Raw genomic sequence first — 17032 nt, 5'->3', positions numbered from 1 at the left:
CCAACTAATTATATTAAAGTGGCTACCATTTACATGCATGCAAGCATCAGGAAAACATTAATGGACCGAAACGAAATTTAAACTTGAAGATGGCTAACCGGAAACTAGTAGGCTAACCTAACTCCAGTAAACGCAGTTCAGGCCAATATTCATTTTTTTTGTAAGAAAAGGGGTTTCAGTTCAGAGTGCGTTGTGTCCTTGATTAAAAGCAACTTGCCTCACGGATGTCAAAGAGAACATTGATCGGTCACAATTTTTATACTCTCTTCAGAACAAAATAGGCCTACAGTAGGCCATGAGCATGAAACGACACAAAAATAAAACTGTTCCGTGAGAGCAACTCAACAGCGCTATAACAGATATGTTGGCATCACTTCATCTGAATTTATCAAATTATTGCACATTAATTGTCATTGGCGGTTGGCCTACTCAGTGCCGGTCTTTGGGGTGTGCAAACCGTGCGATCGCACAGGGCCGGCAAATTACTCAGAAAAATGCAGTAATTTTGTAATTTCCAATGGAAAAATTCAACAAGTAAGTTCAACAAAGGAAGTAGCAGCAAGAAAACACAGAGACTCATGGGTGCAACCTATTTCGTCTCCTGAACATTTCGTACCCTGAAAAGATCGAGAAAAAAAACAACAGAGCCGAAGTCGCTGATCGGAGTTGCCGCAAACATTTCAAAATTTCTTTCGATCTTTTCAGGGGACGAAATAGGTCGAAATTTGACTTTGTTACACAATTTCAGGGTACGAATTTTTTAGAGGACTAAATAGGTTGCATCCAGACTCAACATAGACACATAACTTTATTTTCGAAAAATGCCAAAGAAAGCATGATCTTATCCTTTTGCTATGCCACCAGACAGCACCATTTTACAGTAATATTCATACCCAAATTTTTGTTGAACATGCTCCCAGTATGCCCCAAATTCAAAGTAATTTTTCAAAAATTTCTGGGGGAGGACCCCCAGCCACTAGGTGTTCGCTCGCCGACCGTCAAAACATCCCCCTTCCCCTTTCAAAATACCTAGATACGCTACTGAATTGGATCATTGTCATTGGGGCCCGCAAAGCATATTCCGCACAGGGTCTGAAATACCCTAAGACCGGCACTGGCCTACTTGTCGCAACGAGGCCTTTTGTCAGTGGTTGAAGATTTAGAATAAGTAAATGAGAATTCAAAAAATCCAACCTTTTTGTTCAAGGGCTGTCGTGGTGCGTAAAGGGAGCAATTGCTCAACGTTCGACACCGTTCAAGAGCATGTGGCTGTGCATCGGTAAATACATGTTGAGCTGCAGACAGGAGGATTGCATATTATGACGTCAGTATAGCTGGCTTCAAAAAACAAGCTTATGCTGGATAACACCAAACGTATTGAACGCACAAAAATTACAGGCGATTCCTACGTGCAAACCTGAAGGAAAGGTGGTCCCATACTTGATTTCAAGTGTTGGGGGTAAGAAGATAAAGTTTTCGTCGTTTTAAGCTTTTGGCACAAAGGAAAGTACTAAAGTAGGGTAGCCAGTTCTTTTTTCTTGCTGCCTTACCTTCAGAAATTATGATTACACCAGTGACCCTGAGTAGAGGTGAGCGGTGTTTTTTAACAACCAGCTTAAGTCGGGAGTCAAACCAGGTTTGCATTATTGGAAAAGCAACGTCTTTTCCAGCTGCGCCATCCCACGTGGAAACCTAGCCGCTATAAATTAGGTTCAAAAGTGAGAACCTGAATGTCCATCACGTTCGTACCAGTCAGGCCAGTAAGAACTAAGCAATCTTTAGCGGTGTTAGCAAAATAAGAATATGAGTCGTTTCGATTCAAATAATCCTTTGCAGCGGAGCTATCGAACGCGTTGAGATTGCCTGAAGAATACACAGCCCCGGCAGACGATGTGGGTCCATCTTGTCCGTCAGTTCCAGCTGACAAAAATGCTATGGAACAATTTTTAAAACGATTACTAGACCCTTCCGCAAGCTCGTGTAGTTTGGCGGCAAATGACAACACCATTTCCTGGTTTCTTCCTCCTAAACCGTGTTTTTTGGATAAGGTGACTGTTGTTTCTCCACCTGCCAGCACACACAGCTTGACATTTTTCGTCATGGCAGATGTTAAACTGTTGAAGAAAGAATTTATTTCCGATGCTGACATTCCGTGACGAATTAGGGAATTCATCAAACATTGGTCTTTGTTAATTTTGATCAACGATGAACATAACTCTGCAAAAAATACACCTAAAAACTTTGCTTCTCCTTGCAGCTTATCACTCAGTACGACAGGCTCATATCCCAATCGTTCCGCTTCTCGGCAAGCGGAATTCAACGCAAGTGTGTTGTTTCCAATCACCTTGTTATGAACATGAGTCATTTCCTCACGTGAGACATCCTCATTTTCATTTTTGATCAATGTTTCCAGTGCTGAAATGACATTTGGGGACACCGATGACAGAATTTGATATTGTTTTAAAATGCCAAGCGCATCGGATGGTTGGCTGGTACAAGGGACAGTAGGACCACTTGCTATGAGTTCAATAGGATCAGCTATGATATCGGACAATATAAAGCTCCAAACCTGAAACACACAAAAAACGCTAAAAAACCACCAAGTGATAAGTTAGCAACGTACAACTAAAATATCTATGAATTTACTAGGCTTGTTGCAATTGATAAAAAGTCAAACTTGCTGTCTACCAATGTAAAATAATCAGATATATGTTACGTGTAGTTTGCGCAATGTTTGACGATTCAAATTACGATTTCGAGAAATCTTTAAATTAGACAGTGTTTTTTATGAGTATTAAACAAGTACTTTATTCTAACACTGTATTAAGCGGTTTATACATAAAAATTGCATAGAACAAAAAAAAATTGAGTTACCTTAGCTGGTGAGGCAAGTTTTCCTAACCGACCACCTTTGAGTGAAGACAGGTGTTGGCGAACAATATTTAACTTTTCAATGCTTGCTCCCTTACCAGCCAGCGTAGAAATAGCTTCAGCTTTGTCTTTGAGTGTGAGTGGAGATATGGGAGCAGGTAGCAAGGCAGAACCACCTATAGAAAAAAATTACATTAAAAAAAATAACATAAACTGATCAGAATTTAAAGATAGTTTAAGGTTCGGGAATTCCAAGTGCGTTTCGTACATGCGAAAATTACTTTGAGCTGTGAACTACCTTTTCGTTGTTCACAAACTTAAGCGCTTAGACTACCCAACTAAGCTATCGGGCTATATCATTAGACAGATACTCATAAAGACCTGTTCTAATTGAATAAGAAACTAAATATCCCATCTTCACGTGAATTATGTGGTAATGAAGTTTCTTAAGTTTGTCACAGACAACTTTCAATTAACACTTTTATTGCAACAAAAGTTAATGAATTTTGATATGGCAACACCTCTTTATTAAGCAATTGATTGAGTTTCGCTTTCAGCAGCATGATCGTTGCTTACTTCACAGTGTAGATTCTAACTATCTGTTTTAGCCTGATGCGGCGAGTTCGTTGTGGCAATATCGAATTACACTAGCTTTCGGAACACAGTTCCCTAGTCATGTGCTATGACGAATCAATCAACACTTTATTAAATATTTCAAAAATCTTGCTTGCCCAAAACCTTTGATGTCAATTACAAAAGTCACATAGGCCTACTATGTGAATATTTTTATAATGTACAATATTTTAAAATCACATTTTTATCTTAAAATAGTAGCAGAAAAGTAACATTCCAATCACCTCCAGATATCAATGCAATGACTAAATTGTCATGATTTGCATTTTTACAAATTTGTGCAATATGATTAGCAGCTAGCAAGGAATCTTCATCAGGTAGGTTATGGCGAGCGCCTTCGTAAATAGTCACTTTGTCATCATCAGTAGTTGCAGTAAACTTCTCTCTGTGAGTTTATTGTGGTGATATGAAATGTATATCATATAGGCCTACTAAAATTTTTGTCTATACTTTGTCTGCCCGGCATTGTTGCATGCCTGCCTTTATGAGCAAAGAAATAACAAGATCTTGCAATTTTTGGAAGCATCACTTCACAAATAAAAACCTTTATGGTGACCTGCCACCTCTCACTGAGATATATAATCAGAAGACGAAGACTACAGCTGGCAGGTTACTGCTTTAGAAGTCAACAGAAAATTAGTAGTCGACCCTCGATTTAACGGACAAATGCGGACCAGCAGCAGTCCGTTGCTGGAAAAAGTCCGTTAATCAAAAATACCGTACTCCCACTACTGTACACAGTGTACAGTCAAGTACTCTGCTATAGCGTAGACCATCTGTCACCGCTTAATAAACCAAATACTGTACAGTACAACACAGTAGCAGTTTAAAGACACATGAAATGCGTTCCTTGTTTGTATTTTGTATAGCCTGCGCGACTACAGTACACAGGTACATTTACAGTACACAACTTAAATGTAGATTAATCTGAGTCAGAGATAATCATCAACTCATCATGTCCATCCTCCTGAACATCAACCTCAGGGATGGCGGGACGATGACTGCAGCATGGGGCATCATTGTTCAGATTTTCAGGGGCAGGTGGGATGCGTAAGAGAGATGGAGACGACACAGATGGGTTGGCTGGAGAACCATGTTGAACAGGGCGGCTAGGGGCAAAGAAGCTGTTGATTTTTGTCTGGCGACCTCCCATATGCTGTTCTTTGATGATATGCTCCCTGATCATCCTGAGCTTCCCATATTGGTGCGCCATCTCAGGTAGTTGGCTGTAGACGGAGTAATCAATGAGGGCATCGATATAACTCCGTAGAGTTGACAACTTCACCTTGGGGACTTCAATCGCCTCTTCCTCGTCACTGCTTTCCTCTTCTCCACCATCCACCACAGATGCCACTATGTCGGCCTCAGACATGAACTGATACCCTGGGTCCAGATCTAATTCGTCCAGCCAGTCTGTTATATCATCGATGGAGGTGGATACCTCCCCACCACGCTGCAACATTTGGAGAAGATCTCCTGCCTCTATTCCTTCAAAGTTGGCCTCTGAATCTTTGTCCTCTAAGATTTTCTTCCATGAATTTGCGAGGACAGACACCTTAATGTCTTGCCACGCTGCTTCAAAGTTATAAATGGCTGAACGAATATTGTAATTTTTTATGTTGCTTAAGGTCCGCTGGCCCCTGGTGTCGACCTCAGCATCTGTTTCGTCCTCTACAATGACCAGGACCTCATCCAAGTAACGTCGGATGTAGCGCCTCTTCAAGGCGCTAATAACCCCCTGGTCCATTGGCTGTATAACCGATGTTGTATTAGGGGGCAGATAAAGGACTGTTATCTTGCCGTCAGCGCTTACAAGCTTCTTTTCACTAGGGTGCGCTGGGGCACTGTCGAGTATTAGAATCGCTCGTACATCATCAGGAGAAATCTTCAGCACTTCTTCTTGATATTTCCGAGTCGCAGGCACAAAATCCGAGAAAAACCAATCAGTGAATATTGCAGAGTTAAGCCAAGCTGTTTTAGAGTTGTAGTAAACTACTGGCAGGTCACGCTCGACGTTTAATCCCTTAAATGCCCGTGGTTTCTTCGATTTGCCCACCACGGCTAGCTTCAGTCGGTGAGTACCGGTGGCATTGGACCCAACCAGGACCGACAGCCTTTCCTTGCTTGTCTTCTTCCCCTTGGTCTTCTCCTCACCCTGACGGACTTGAGAATTCTTCGGGAGAGAACGCCAAAAAATTCCCGTCTAGTCTGTGTTATATAGGCCTACTTGAGATAGGGTGAGGCCTGCGTCACTAATCAACTTTGTTAATTTTTCGCGAAAGGGGGCCACACTTGCCGTATCTGCATCACCAGCCTCGCCATGCAGAACCTCGTTAAATAACACTGGCCGACACAAGTTTTGGTGCCGGCGGTTTTTGAACTGATTTAGACTAACTTTGGGGCGCTTAATCCGAAAATGCAATCAGTTTTTTTCTATCAGGTCAACTTTTTAAGTTACAGTGATTCCACTGCATAAGTGAACTTGTGCATAAGGGCCATTCCGTGTCGATTCACACAGTCAAGAAATTGAACCTTTCGATTTTCTTTAAATTTTACACACCTTTTTACTATTCTATATGATGAACACTTGCAAAATTTGAGTGAAATATATTGAGAAACACGAAAGTTATGAACCATTTAGTTTGGGGGGGTCTGCTGAGGGGGCACAATTTTTTTTATTTTTGGCCATGTTTGAGGCCCTATTACTGCTAAACTAAATTAGGTAACAACCCAATTTTTTTACAGGTGATAGTACTTCTGCCAAATATTGAAAAAACAACATCGTTCACTTTGTCACTCTAAAAGGTCAAGGGTCATAGACTCCCAAAGTTGGCCGTTTCCAGCTTTCGGTTAAAATTTTCCAAAATTTGAAAAGCTCACCAAGACCCCATTTTTGATTGATTTTGGCTGAAATTTGGTGGAAGTGTTGTTTACAGGATTCTCTATGAACTGAAACAATTTTAGTACAAAATATCCCGGTTACCCATGACCCCAGAGAAAATTTGCACTGAAATTTTATCCACATATTCACTAACAGGAAAAACAGGACTTTCTTGCAATATCCAAACCTAGCTTCAGCAATTAGGCCAGTGCTACACACTTGTACACAGTGAAGAACTTCCTGTTCCTGTTTTTGAAGATTGCCACAATTGGATTTACTTTGACGCATACTTTCTATAAAACATTGAGAACCATGGATCAATTTTGCATGGTAGACTTGTCATATCTTAGTGAATATGTGGATAAAATTTCAGTGCAAATTTTCTCTGAGGTCATGGGTAACCGGGATATTAAAAAGACCCCACTTTTAGCTTTTTTCCATTTTGACCCATGTTTCATATAAAATTTCTCCCAACGTCCTTAATATTTTGTACTAAAATTTTTTCAGTTCATAGAGAATCCTGTAAACAACACTTCCACCAAATTTCAGCCAAAATCAATCAAAAATGGGGTCTTGGTGAGCTTTTCAAATTTTGGAAAATTTTAACCAAGAGCTAGAAACGGCCAACTTTGGGAGTCTATGATCCTTGACCTTTTAGAGTGACAAAGTGAACGATGTTGTTTTTTCAATATTTGGCAGAAGTACTATCACCTGTAAAAAAATTGGGTTGTTATCTAATTTAGTTTAGCAGTAATAGGGCCTCAAACATGGCCAAAAATAAAAAAATTGTGCCCCCTCAGCAGACCCCCCCAAACTAAATGGTTCATAAATTTCGTGTTTCTCAATAAATTTCACTCAAATTTTGCAAGTGTACATCATATAGAATAGTAAAAAGGTGTGTAAAATTTAAAAAAATTCGAAAGGTTTAATTTCTTGACTGTGTGAATCGACACGGAATGGCCCTTATGCACAAGTTCACTCATGCAGTGGAATCACCGTAACTAGAAAACTAGATCTGATGGACAAAAACTGACTACATTTTCGAAATCAGCGACCACAAATTAGCTGAAAACAGCTGAAAAATCTTCGGCACCACAACTTTTTTTTTGTCGGCTAGTGTAATCCGTGGCGATTCCGGAATCGCCAAAGCCACCCATCACTGCCCTTAAAATCGGTTAAGCCAAGACTGGTAGCAAGTTTAGCAGCAGCTGCGATTAACTCTGTCCCACGCACATTCACTCCACTGGACGGTTGTTGAACGTACCACTTCATAACTGCTGCGTCCAAAGATTGTTCCTTACCCATCTTCATATGTTTTCTGTTGCTCACTTTACCACCCTTGAAAGACGCCGCATCAACACAATAAGACGTAGCTTATTTCAACAGCTTGTCCTTGCTCTTCTTAAGGTCTGAGACTGTTTGTTTTTTGACACCATACTGATCGCAAACACTCGCAACGCTGGCTCCTTTTTCAAGCTTTTTGATCAGTTCTAGTTTCTGCATCACCGACAAGTTCACACGTTTACGTTTTTCATTTGGCTTAGACATAATGCACCGTACTAAACACAGGCAGGTTCTAACTGATTCTAAGGTGCACCGAATGAAGGCTCTTGCTAACAGAGTACAGTACAGAGTAGCCTACGCTGACAGAGTACGCTGATAGATCACAATACGTATTGTGACGTTGTGAGAGACAGCTTTCTAATCTGGTGAATTCCAAAACAATAAAAACCGTTTTTTTGGTACATTCTTTTACTCATAGATCTGCGCATATTGAGTCCGTTAAATCCGAAGTCCGTTAAATCGAGGGTTGACTTTCTCTTTGGGAACCGAACTATGGCATTAGAAAAAGAGGTAAAATCGACAAAAACCTTTCTTCATCCATTAAAACAAGACAGAAGTATGAACTTTTAAATTTGATAATGAAAAGGGATGTGTGGAGAAACTATGTTGATAATGTCAAGGTATGCCCGAATGGATAATGATGAAGCTATGAGCTAAAGCAACACATTTCAAGGATCATTTTGCATTCATTAGCACCTAGTAGATCCAGTAATCCAGACAAAACAAGCAGAACTTCACTATGCCGATCTCGGCATCTGAACCTGTTTCAATGGTTTAAAGTGTCCATAAGTATATAAATAAGTATGCAAAACTGCATGGATTAAGCTCTTAAAGAGTTTTTTTATTGCAAGGATAAGTGTTCTCACAATCAATCATTTTTTAAACTCTTATGAAGAAAAAATTTCAATAAATTGTTATTAATGTACCATACCGGTATCAAACTTGTATTTTGACACAATAACATACATTCTTGTGTTTTACAATAATTGCTCAATACATTCGGCTATATCAAATTTAATCAACAATGAAAACACACATGTGGTAAAGTGAGAAAATATCACACAATTATGGTTTAGAAATCAAGATGAAAATCAAAATGTTTAATCTATGACAGTGATTCTCAACAGCGGGTCCGCAAAGTGATTTCAGGGCGTCTATAAAGTTTCTGAAATGCAGAGTGATTAATAAATCATGAATTTAAAAATTGGTTGTGCTTTGTGTCTTACAGAGCATCGTTTGACATTTCAAAAGACGTCGCACAAAGATTCGGTTTTCTAACTCAAAAAAGTCATATATATAAATGAGTTAAATCTTTTAATAAGGCAATGTCCAACTTAATTCTTTTGAGAGAGCAGTTTATTGATCAATGCTTCTTAGAAATGCAACTGTTTGTCAGCAGTTAATCAGCACTCACAGTTTTGCCATGGCTGTGATTGTAACAGATTAATATTGACTACAAATAAAAAATGGAGAAAGTTTTTGTAACGGTCACAAAAATTCTATTAATTTTTGATAAAAATTATAGTAAAGCATTAAATCAGGATAAAGATTACTGATTTTTTATCTTGTGTGCCAACATATAGCTCATCACAAAACTTCGTCAATGTCATCAATCTTCATAAGTTTATTGCAAGTTCAGAAAATTCTTCTAAGTGTGTCGCTCCGAAACTTATGAAACATTTGATGCCATTAGAAGACGCAATATACCAAAATTTTAGAAAATTTTTTTTGGAAGTTTGCGACTGCTTTGAAGGCACCAACAGGGATTTGCCAAAACAAAAAAAGATTGAAAACCACTGATCTATAATGCTTAAAATAATAAAGAAAAGGGGCTACTTACATTTTTTCAGTAGAAGTGATATCTTTTATAAGTCCATGAGGGACGCTTAATGCTCCACTAATCACATGCTCGGATATAATATTCTGAACAGCTCTGCACATCCCATACACGGCCTTGCCAAAACCAACAATATAGACATTGTGGTTCAATGTGTGCTCCTGATCATCTGCAGTGAAAACGTTTATATAGGTTAAATTTGTGCTAGTAAAAACTAACAACTTTGTTTCTAAATGTAGTTTAAAGGTTGTCATAATATATTCTATCTGGGGCTATTTTTTTAACCTCCTAGCAGTGAGCCCTAGTAATTGATTTTTGCAAACAAGCAACTGACAAAAACTAAAGCCAAAATTATAGCTCACAGAGCTCTATGCACCTCAATCCTACACAGTCATGCCAACCCAGAGCATGTGCCCTTCATATCAAGTTTAACTGTTCAGGACAGACAACATCACTCTGTTGTTACATGGTAATGAATGTGAAAAGCCTGACTATGTTTTAAAAAAATAAATGTAATAGTAAATGGCTGCTGCCATGCTAAATAGAGTGCTGAAAAAGCACTTAAACTACTACGTAAAAATTTTGATTTTTCAGTAAGTCATACAGTAGGCCTATTTTTTGTTTACCATGTCTGATATCTATGTATTGAAAAATCAGATGGGCATTAGAAAATACAAAAACGTACATCAACTAATTTTCAAAGAAATTTCTCCAAATTTTACAGAAAATGAGAACCATATGCTAGACAGTTTAGCTTAGTACAGCGGTTCTCAACCAGTGGGTCATGGCTCACTGGTGGGCCATAGAAGCATTTTGATGTGGGCCACAGACATATTTGAAAAATTGAAAGATTTATTGAAACATTTTGTTTCATTTTTGTCACTACAGTACACATATAGCCAATTTTACACTTGTGTGTTTGTTTAGTTACAATGAATGATGCTGCTGTTTTTAGCTACAAAGTGGCAATCATCCTTCTAATTATTGCAACATGCAGCTTACATCAACTCAGTTTTACAACACTTTATGATGTAATAGACTAGTTTGCGGTTACAATTAAGCCATGTTTATAAGTGGTAGCCTTGTCGAACTTCTGCAGATCCGCTTTTTAGTACGTGCAGCATTTTATTTTGTGGATTATTTTGGGGAGGAATTGACAATACTTGAAGCTTTAAGTTTGATGAAAATTACATTCAGTATATGAAGAGCCCAGTTCCAAAACCGCTTAGGCGCCACTTTTACCAAAATTGAGTTTAGAGTGTCATTAGGTAGAGTATTACCATAGGTACCTACTATCAATTCCTTTTTTTCCAAAACCTTCTCTTTCTGCTTCAAATTCGACACTAAAAATTGCGTTTTCTTCCAAAACCGCTTACGCGCCATCACACTTTGTTTCCAAAACCACTTGTATCCACAATTAACCAATCATATTAAGCCATTGTATGACGTGACATATTGCTGATTGTTAAACCGTTTTCGTCATCGTTTCGTAATAAGCAGCAGTGTTACCATTTGGCAAATTTCACTACCAAATTCGAGATTTGGCAGAATTTTACGTTGTTTGGCAGTAAATTTTGAGTTGGCAGAACTTTGGCAAACATTTTTGGTGAGTTAACAGTCAGTCTCTGGTCAGTTTGGCAAAATTTGAAATGTGTTTGGTAGTTTGAAGCATCTACTATCTGGCAACACTGATAAGCACTGTTATAGGCTTGCAGCCTATTGTTGCAGCTACCAACGGTGCTCAGACTGCTTAGTAGCCTACTTGAGCTTAATAACTGTGTTTTTTTGCTTTGTTTAAAGTGAATTTGGATTGTGGTGATGAATTAGTGGTGGTCAGCTTGGAAAAATGGTTTCAAAAATTGGTTTCTGTCATTCTGGCAATTTTTATTCTCCAGTTTATTTCCAAAACCGCTTATATCCACATTTCTAATTTTATAAAAAGGCGATTCTAAGCCTTCTAATATTCCTTAGATCTGGACAAACGTCATGGCTCAATTCAGTAGGTAGTTATACATCGTTAGAAATCAAAAGCGCATTACATTTACCAAGCGAAACTGTCATAAACGTTTTTCGTGGTTTTCTCGAAATCACCGAAAGTGGATGTAAGCGGTTTTGGAAACAAGCTCTTCATATAGTTTATATACATCAATTTTTGATAACAGTGAAGAAAAAGGACAATGTGTATTAAGTTGTAAAGTTCTTAGTCACCATTCATTGAGGCCATCAAAACTGAAACTTCACCTGGAAAAAGTTCATCTTAATTACAAGCAGAGATGGGCGTGATCTTGATCTTGAAAATCACAAGTGATCTTGAAGAACAAGATCGTGAACTTGATCTAAGATCAAGATCGTGAACTTTTTTTTTGGTGATCTTGAAGAACAATAAGATCAAGATCACTTTAAATTGAAGTTTACTTACTAGATAGAGGCATTTTTTTAGAACTTGTGCTGTACAGAGTAGTTAGTGGCAACTACTAACATTAAGCCACTGTTAATATGATATGTGTCCAACAAAAGACGATTTAAAGTCTCCATCTGATCTGGTCAGTGTTGCCATTTCAAAATTGAAAAAAATTTCTGTGTTGGTCATAATAAAGAAGTCAACTTCCGTGTACTTTATGTTGACGTATAATAAAAAAATGATTTAACTTTGTTCACAATCTCCATGTGTGAATTTTAAAGAAATGTTTGCTTTCATTGACTCAATTTTAGATGTTTCAAAAGTCTAGAATGGCGGTGTTAAAAAATCTGGACTCTAGCCGACTTTGGTCATGTAAAGTGGTTTATTGCAGCAAATCAACCAGACCAAGACTTGTTTAAGGTCTGAGTAATAAGAACAACATTTATATCTAATTTCAATACATCAATCAGCCAACCAAGAACACTTTGGGACACTGCGCGACAAAGGGAACACTGGAAAAATTTACGAACTGAGCATCTAGTTCATCAAAGGCCGCATCGGCTATGATACTGTTGATTGTTGAAGGAGCGGTTTGTCTGACCGCAAACCTCTGAACTTAGTATCTAGGTTGCCAGATGGGTAAATGATGCAATAAACATTGACATAATACAGTGAAAGTTAAAACTACTTAGTAACACGAAGAAACTCACTCCCACATGAACCAGACAAAAATTTGGTAATGAATGATGCAGTTCAAAGTTTATTTTTATTTATTTATTATAAATAAAAAGTATAAAACTAATTGCAAATTTTGCGACTTTTTCAGTACTAGTGTAATTAACCTCGGCCTTGGGTGTGACGTTGCGGTTTTACGCAAACTATGTCAGCAATCGATAGGCCCAATAGCAACAGTCACTAATTTATTACAATTCTTAGGCCAGTGATCGAGTAGTTAAAAGTAAAAGTTAGCAATACCAACTATATACCTTTACCCAGGTTACTTATAGTAATTATTTTTTGCAACATCATTGATCAAAAACTTTATTTTTTTTGATCTTCAAGATCACATAGTTTGGTGATCTTGGTCTTCAAGATCACCTATTCTTGGTGATCTTGACCTTGCTCATCTCTGATTACAAGTATGAAGATACGAATTTTTTTAACGAAAAGAAGACAGTGTGAAGCTGGGGTTTTTTTTTTGCTGAGACTTTTCGGTCATTTGTCCGAAATGCCTTAAGAAAATTTGGTCATTTTTTCTGGTGAAAATATTTTTTTTCAAGTATATAGCTGATACAAACCAAAAATTTTTCGGACATTTTGACCGAATTGACTATATATTTTTTTGGACATTTTGACCGAATTGATTATATTTATTTCAGACATTTTACTAAAAAATCGGTCAATGACCGATAAGTAACCAAAAAAAAACCCCAGGTGTGAAGCGTCAGCGCTTGGATTCAACAAGGGAATTTCAGCAACATTCCAAAGGCAATGTTCTGCTGCTTTTGTTTATAAACCTTTTTTGTAATTTTTTTCTTCCATAAAAACTGAATGGGCCACAGAACTTTTATGCAAACAATAATGGGCCACGAAAAAAAAAAGGTTGAGAACCATTGCCGTCTGGCTTAGCACAAACTATTTCTAATTGAAAAATAGCTTACCAAATTTTAAAATGTTGCCATTTCTAATAAGATTCGTTGAGATCAGATGGCCTGGATGAACAGACTTGACAGCAGATTGAAATATCTTTCTAGCACTAAAAGAAAAACTCATTCTTTCTAACTTTCTCAGCTAGTCAGGCAACAGCTTAGTATCAAATTTAAAAAAAGTAAATCATCTTTCTACAATACAAAGTAACAAACCTTGAAAATAAACTGGAGCGTAATTGGGAAATTCCCTACATGTAAAGTGGCAACTTTTAAAAGAAAAAGAAGGGGTTGAAGAAAACAAAAGAGAGAGAAAACTTTTATTTCGTCTGTTGCAAATTTCAAAAAATTGCTTTATTTATGTTACATAATTTCTTTGCATTGATTCTCTTTTCGAGCTATACTTCTCAAACGAATTAAAGTCTTTTGGCCGATTTGCTGCAAAAATCGTTAATTTATAGCGATTTCATCATGTTTCAGCAAAAGCAATCAAATTTTGTATTCAACAAAATTTATTTATCGTGAAATTGTAAATCAGTGCGATCCAAATTAGCACTGTCCGTGATTATACATTAATTTGTTTGCAAATGGTTTGTTTCTAATGACGATGCTGGTTCAAATTACTGACGCTGAATTTGCAATTGTTGAAAAAATTATCTTATAATGTTGGTAAACAATATGATATCATATGAAGGGTCGAAACGCTGTATCAACAAGGGTGTAAGACTATAAGATATTTGCAAAAGTGAATATCACCATTGAACTACTTTGGTCGGGTACAGAGTAAAAGTAAATCGATCACTGCAACAAGAATTGTGGTGTAACTTTATCCTAACAACCAAGCCACTTCTTCTTGTAGGCTGCTTTGCAGGAAAGACCAACCAAATGCTGCGCGCGATAAAATATTTGTGGAAGGTGAATTGCATTATACGAATATTTTAAACAAAAATCGTACATTCGGTTAGATTCACAATAACTCAACACTTTAGCAGCTCTGATCATGAGTAAGGAAAGGGCTGGTCAGTTGATACACTTTTCACATTTGTTCGCTTAGATGATGATGATGATTATGTTCCTGACCTGATACAGACGTTGGCGATCATGGTCTTCCAAATTTCTCTGTCCTTTGCCATTCGTATAAAATCGTTCGTTTTGACTGTTGTGTTTGTGGCCCATTGATTCAAGGTATTTAACTAAATTAATCTTTGTCGACCTCTGCTTCTTTTTCCCTGTAGGCCTATCATCCCCGATAGTAGCCTACTAATTTTTCCAAATCTCCATGTCTGTGAATATTGTAGCGATCCATTACTTCAACATATAAGTTTTCCTGCCTTTTACTAACGTTTCTGTAGTTTTCCGTGTAAACTGCTCCCGAAGTAAATAGAAAAAAGGGAACAGAAAATAAAAGAGTTTGTTCGCCCTTTGACGAGAGCTCACACGGGAAATCGGACGAGCTCTATCACATCAAACCAGCTCAATTAGACAAAGAGCTCTATCAAATCGGACCAGCTCAAGCAGAGCTCAGTTAGACCAGTTCAGCTCTCAGAAAGACATTAAATTGATTGTTTAATTAAAATGTAATAACTCGTGATAATGTTTCACTATCCTGTAATTTCATTATTCTGTACTGTTTAAATTCAAATTGTGTTATAGACCTACAACATTATACGAACACCTTCTGATAACTTAAAATTATAATTCGAATAACAATTGTGTGGAAATTAGATAATGGAGTCAGATAGCCAAACTAGCTAAATTAGATAAATAGAAATTTCATCAGGCAGTTAGACAGCCTTAATAACAAACCATTCTCATACTTAAACATATACTTAAATAAAATACAACCTAAATAAATAAATATAACCACAATATGACCTACAAATTGCATCTGGCGCCTTCTAACTGTGATTATACTTGTTTGCTTTAGGCCAGTGATTCCCAAACTGTGTGCCGCGGCACGCTAGTGTGCCGCCACAGATTCTCGAGTGTGCCGCGAATCTTTTTGGAATTTTGGAAAAGAACTGTATAAATAATAATTAAAAATAAGACATGCAGACATGCATAATTATGCGACTTAACCTTATCTTAGTTGGCCTACGAGCTGTTTACGTACGCGGAAAGTACGTCACGGGCTATCTTAGCCCCGTGCTAATCAATCGCTAATAACGGGAGCTATAAAAATCACAGAGCCAAAATATTTTACAAGGTAATAGCCATGTGTACTGTGCTCATAGAAATTATTTTTTTCCAACAAATTTATTGAAATATAGTGTTTGAGATGAAAAATCGTCAGGATGACGGTTTTCATTCTTATTTCCAGAAAATAGTTTCAAAATTTACGCAAGTGTGCCGCGAGCGCTTTATAATTATTTTAGTGTGCCACAAGCTGAAAAAGTTTGGGAACCACTGCTTCAGGCTAAGCAAAAAGGAAACGCGATAAAAGTTTGAAATTTTCAGGTGTAGTGGGATATTATTATTATTTACTGTATTTGCTTCAGACACAAAATCCATAATATTATCTCATCTCATCTATTGATTAGTAATCTTTCAGATGTATCAACTCACCTGCCACCGCAGGTCAGTTGATACGCCAAGGAGTGTCAGTGTGATACACTACCTAAACTGCATAGGCTATACCGAAATACCGTGCTTAAATTAACTTTTAAAATACAATGTTGTAGGCCTAAGCATTTTTATAATATGTCTTGCACACAAGCAAAAACAAAACATTTTAGGACAATGAAAGAATAATTATACACTGGCCTATCAGTCTGATGCATTGAGATTAATAGATCATGTAACTTTTATGAACAATGATTAAAAACTTGTGCATGACTGAATAACTATAGCATAAAAGTAGAAAATTTCTGACATAAAATAATAGGCTACAACTTATTGAATAAGCATCATAAAACAAACATACCGCTTAAAATGTGTGTGTGGTTACCTTCATCAATCCATAGCGCCGGTCAGTTGATACACGTGTATCAACCGACCCCTCCTATATAATAATATAATGTCCATTTTTGACGTTTACCTATGCATGTAAGCAAATAAAAAATGTGTTACCTTAAAATCTCTATTCTAATTAAGATAAATGAGCCTATCCCATTGTAGCTTATCTGAATTTTGCAAGACTTTCTGATTTTTGCAAGACGATGATAAAAAATATTTAAAAAAAATTAGTCACAGATTAAACATTTTCTATTTTTAAAACTACACAATATTCTTTCCGACAAATCCATTTAATTATGTTTTTACAGTGGTGTTTCAACCCAAATTATCGCTAGCTGGCAATACCTTTTTTTTAAAAAAATTTATTTTTTCCTAGAAGGGAGGTATATCAACAGACCTTTCGTATCAACTCACCTTTATCAACCTTTCCCTTCAATTACAAGTCTACATTTTTTAACCTTTCA

At 37.2% G+C, this 17032-nt stretch overlaps 1 protein-coding gene across 1 annotated transcript; it reads right to left on the bottom strand.

The window, feature by feature from the left end:
- Positions 1 to 235: 235 nt before the first annotated feature.
- Positions 236 to 13770, bottom strand: LOC145765011 (glycerate kinase-like). The gene is made up of 5 exons (XM_082576743.1): positions 13629 to 13770; positions 9570 to 9735; positions 3729 to 3889; positions 2875 to 3047; positions 236 to 2569 (listed from the first exon to the last, which is right to left on the bottom strand). Exons 1-5 carry the CDS (start codon positions 13738 to 13740, stop codon positions 1700 to 1702), a joined length of 1482 nt encoding a protein of 493 aa, XP_082432869.1. The 5' UTR covers positions 13741 to 13770; the 3' UTR covers positions 236 to 1699.
- Between the last annotated feature and the right edge of the window lie 3262 nt (positions 13771 to 17032).

The sequence above is a fragment of the Aplidium turbinatum genome, chromosome 2, assembly GCF_918807975.1.
Source record: "Aplidium turbinatum chromosome 2, kaAplTurb1.1, whole genome shotgun sequence".
NCBI classification, from domain to species: Eukaryota; Metazoa; Chordata; class Ascidiacea; order Aplousobranchia; family Polyclinidae; genus Aplidium; species Aplidium turbinatum.
Note: the sequence above shows the minus strand (reverse complement) of the source record. Positions and strands in the feature narration are given on the sequence as shown.

What these genes read in the sequence shown, in the direction of transcription:
- LOC145765011 (XM_082576743.1), bottom strand. Translation starts at nt 13,740, where the DNA reads ATGAGTTTTTCTTTTAGTGCTAGAAAGATATTTCAATCTGCTGTCAAG. An exon ending in TGGCAACATTTTAAAATTTG is followed by an intron (nt 9,736 to 13,628) that starts GTAAGCTATTTT and finishes TTTTCACTGCAG; the next exon opens with ATGATCAGGAGCACACATTG. An exon ending in AACTTGCCTCACCAGCTAAG is followed by an intron (nt 2,570 to 2,874) that starts GTAACTCAATTT and finishes TGTGTGTTTCAG; the next exon opens with GTTTGGAGCTTTATATTGTC.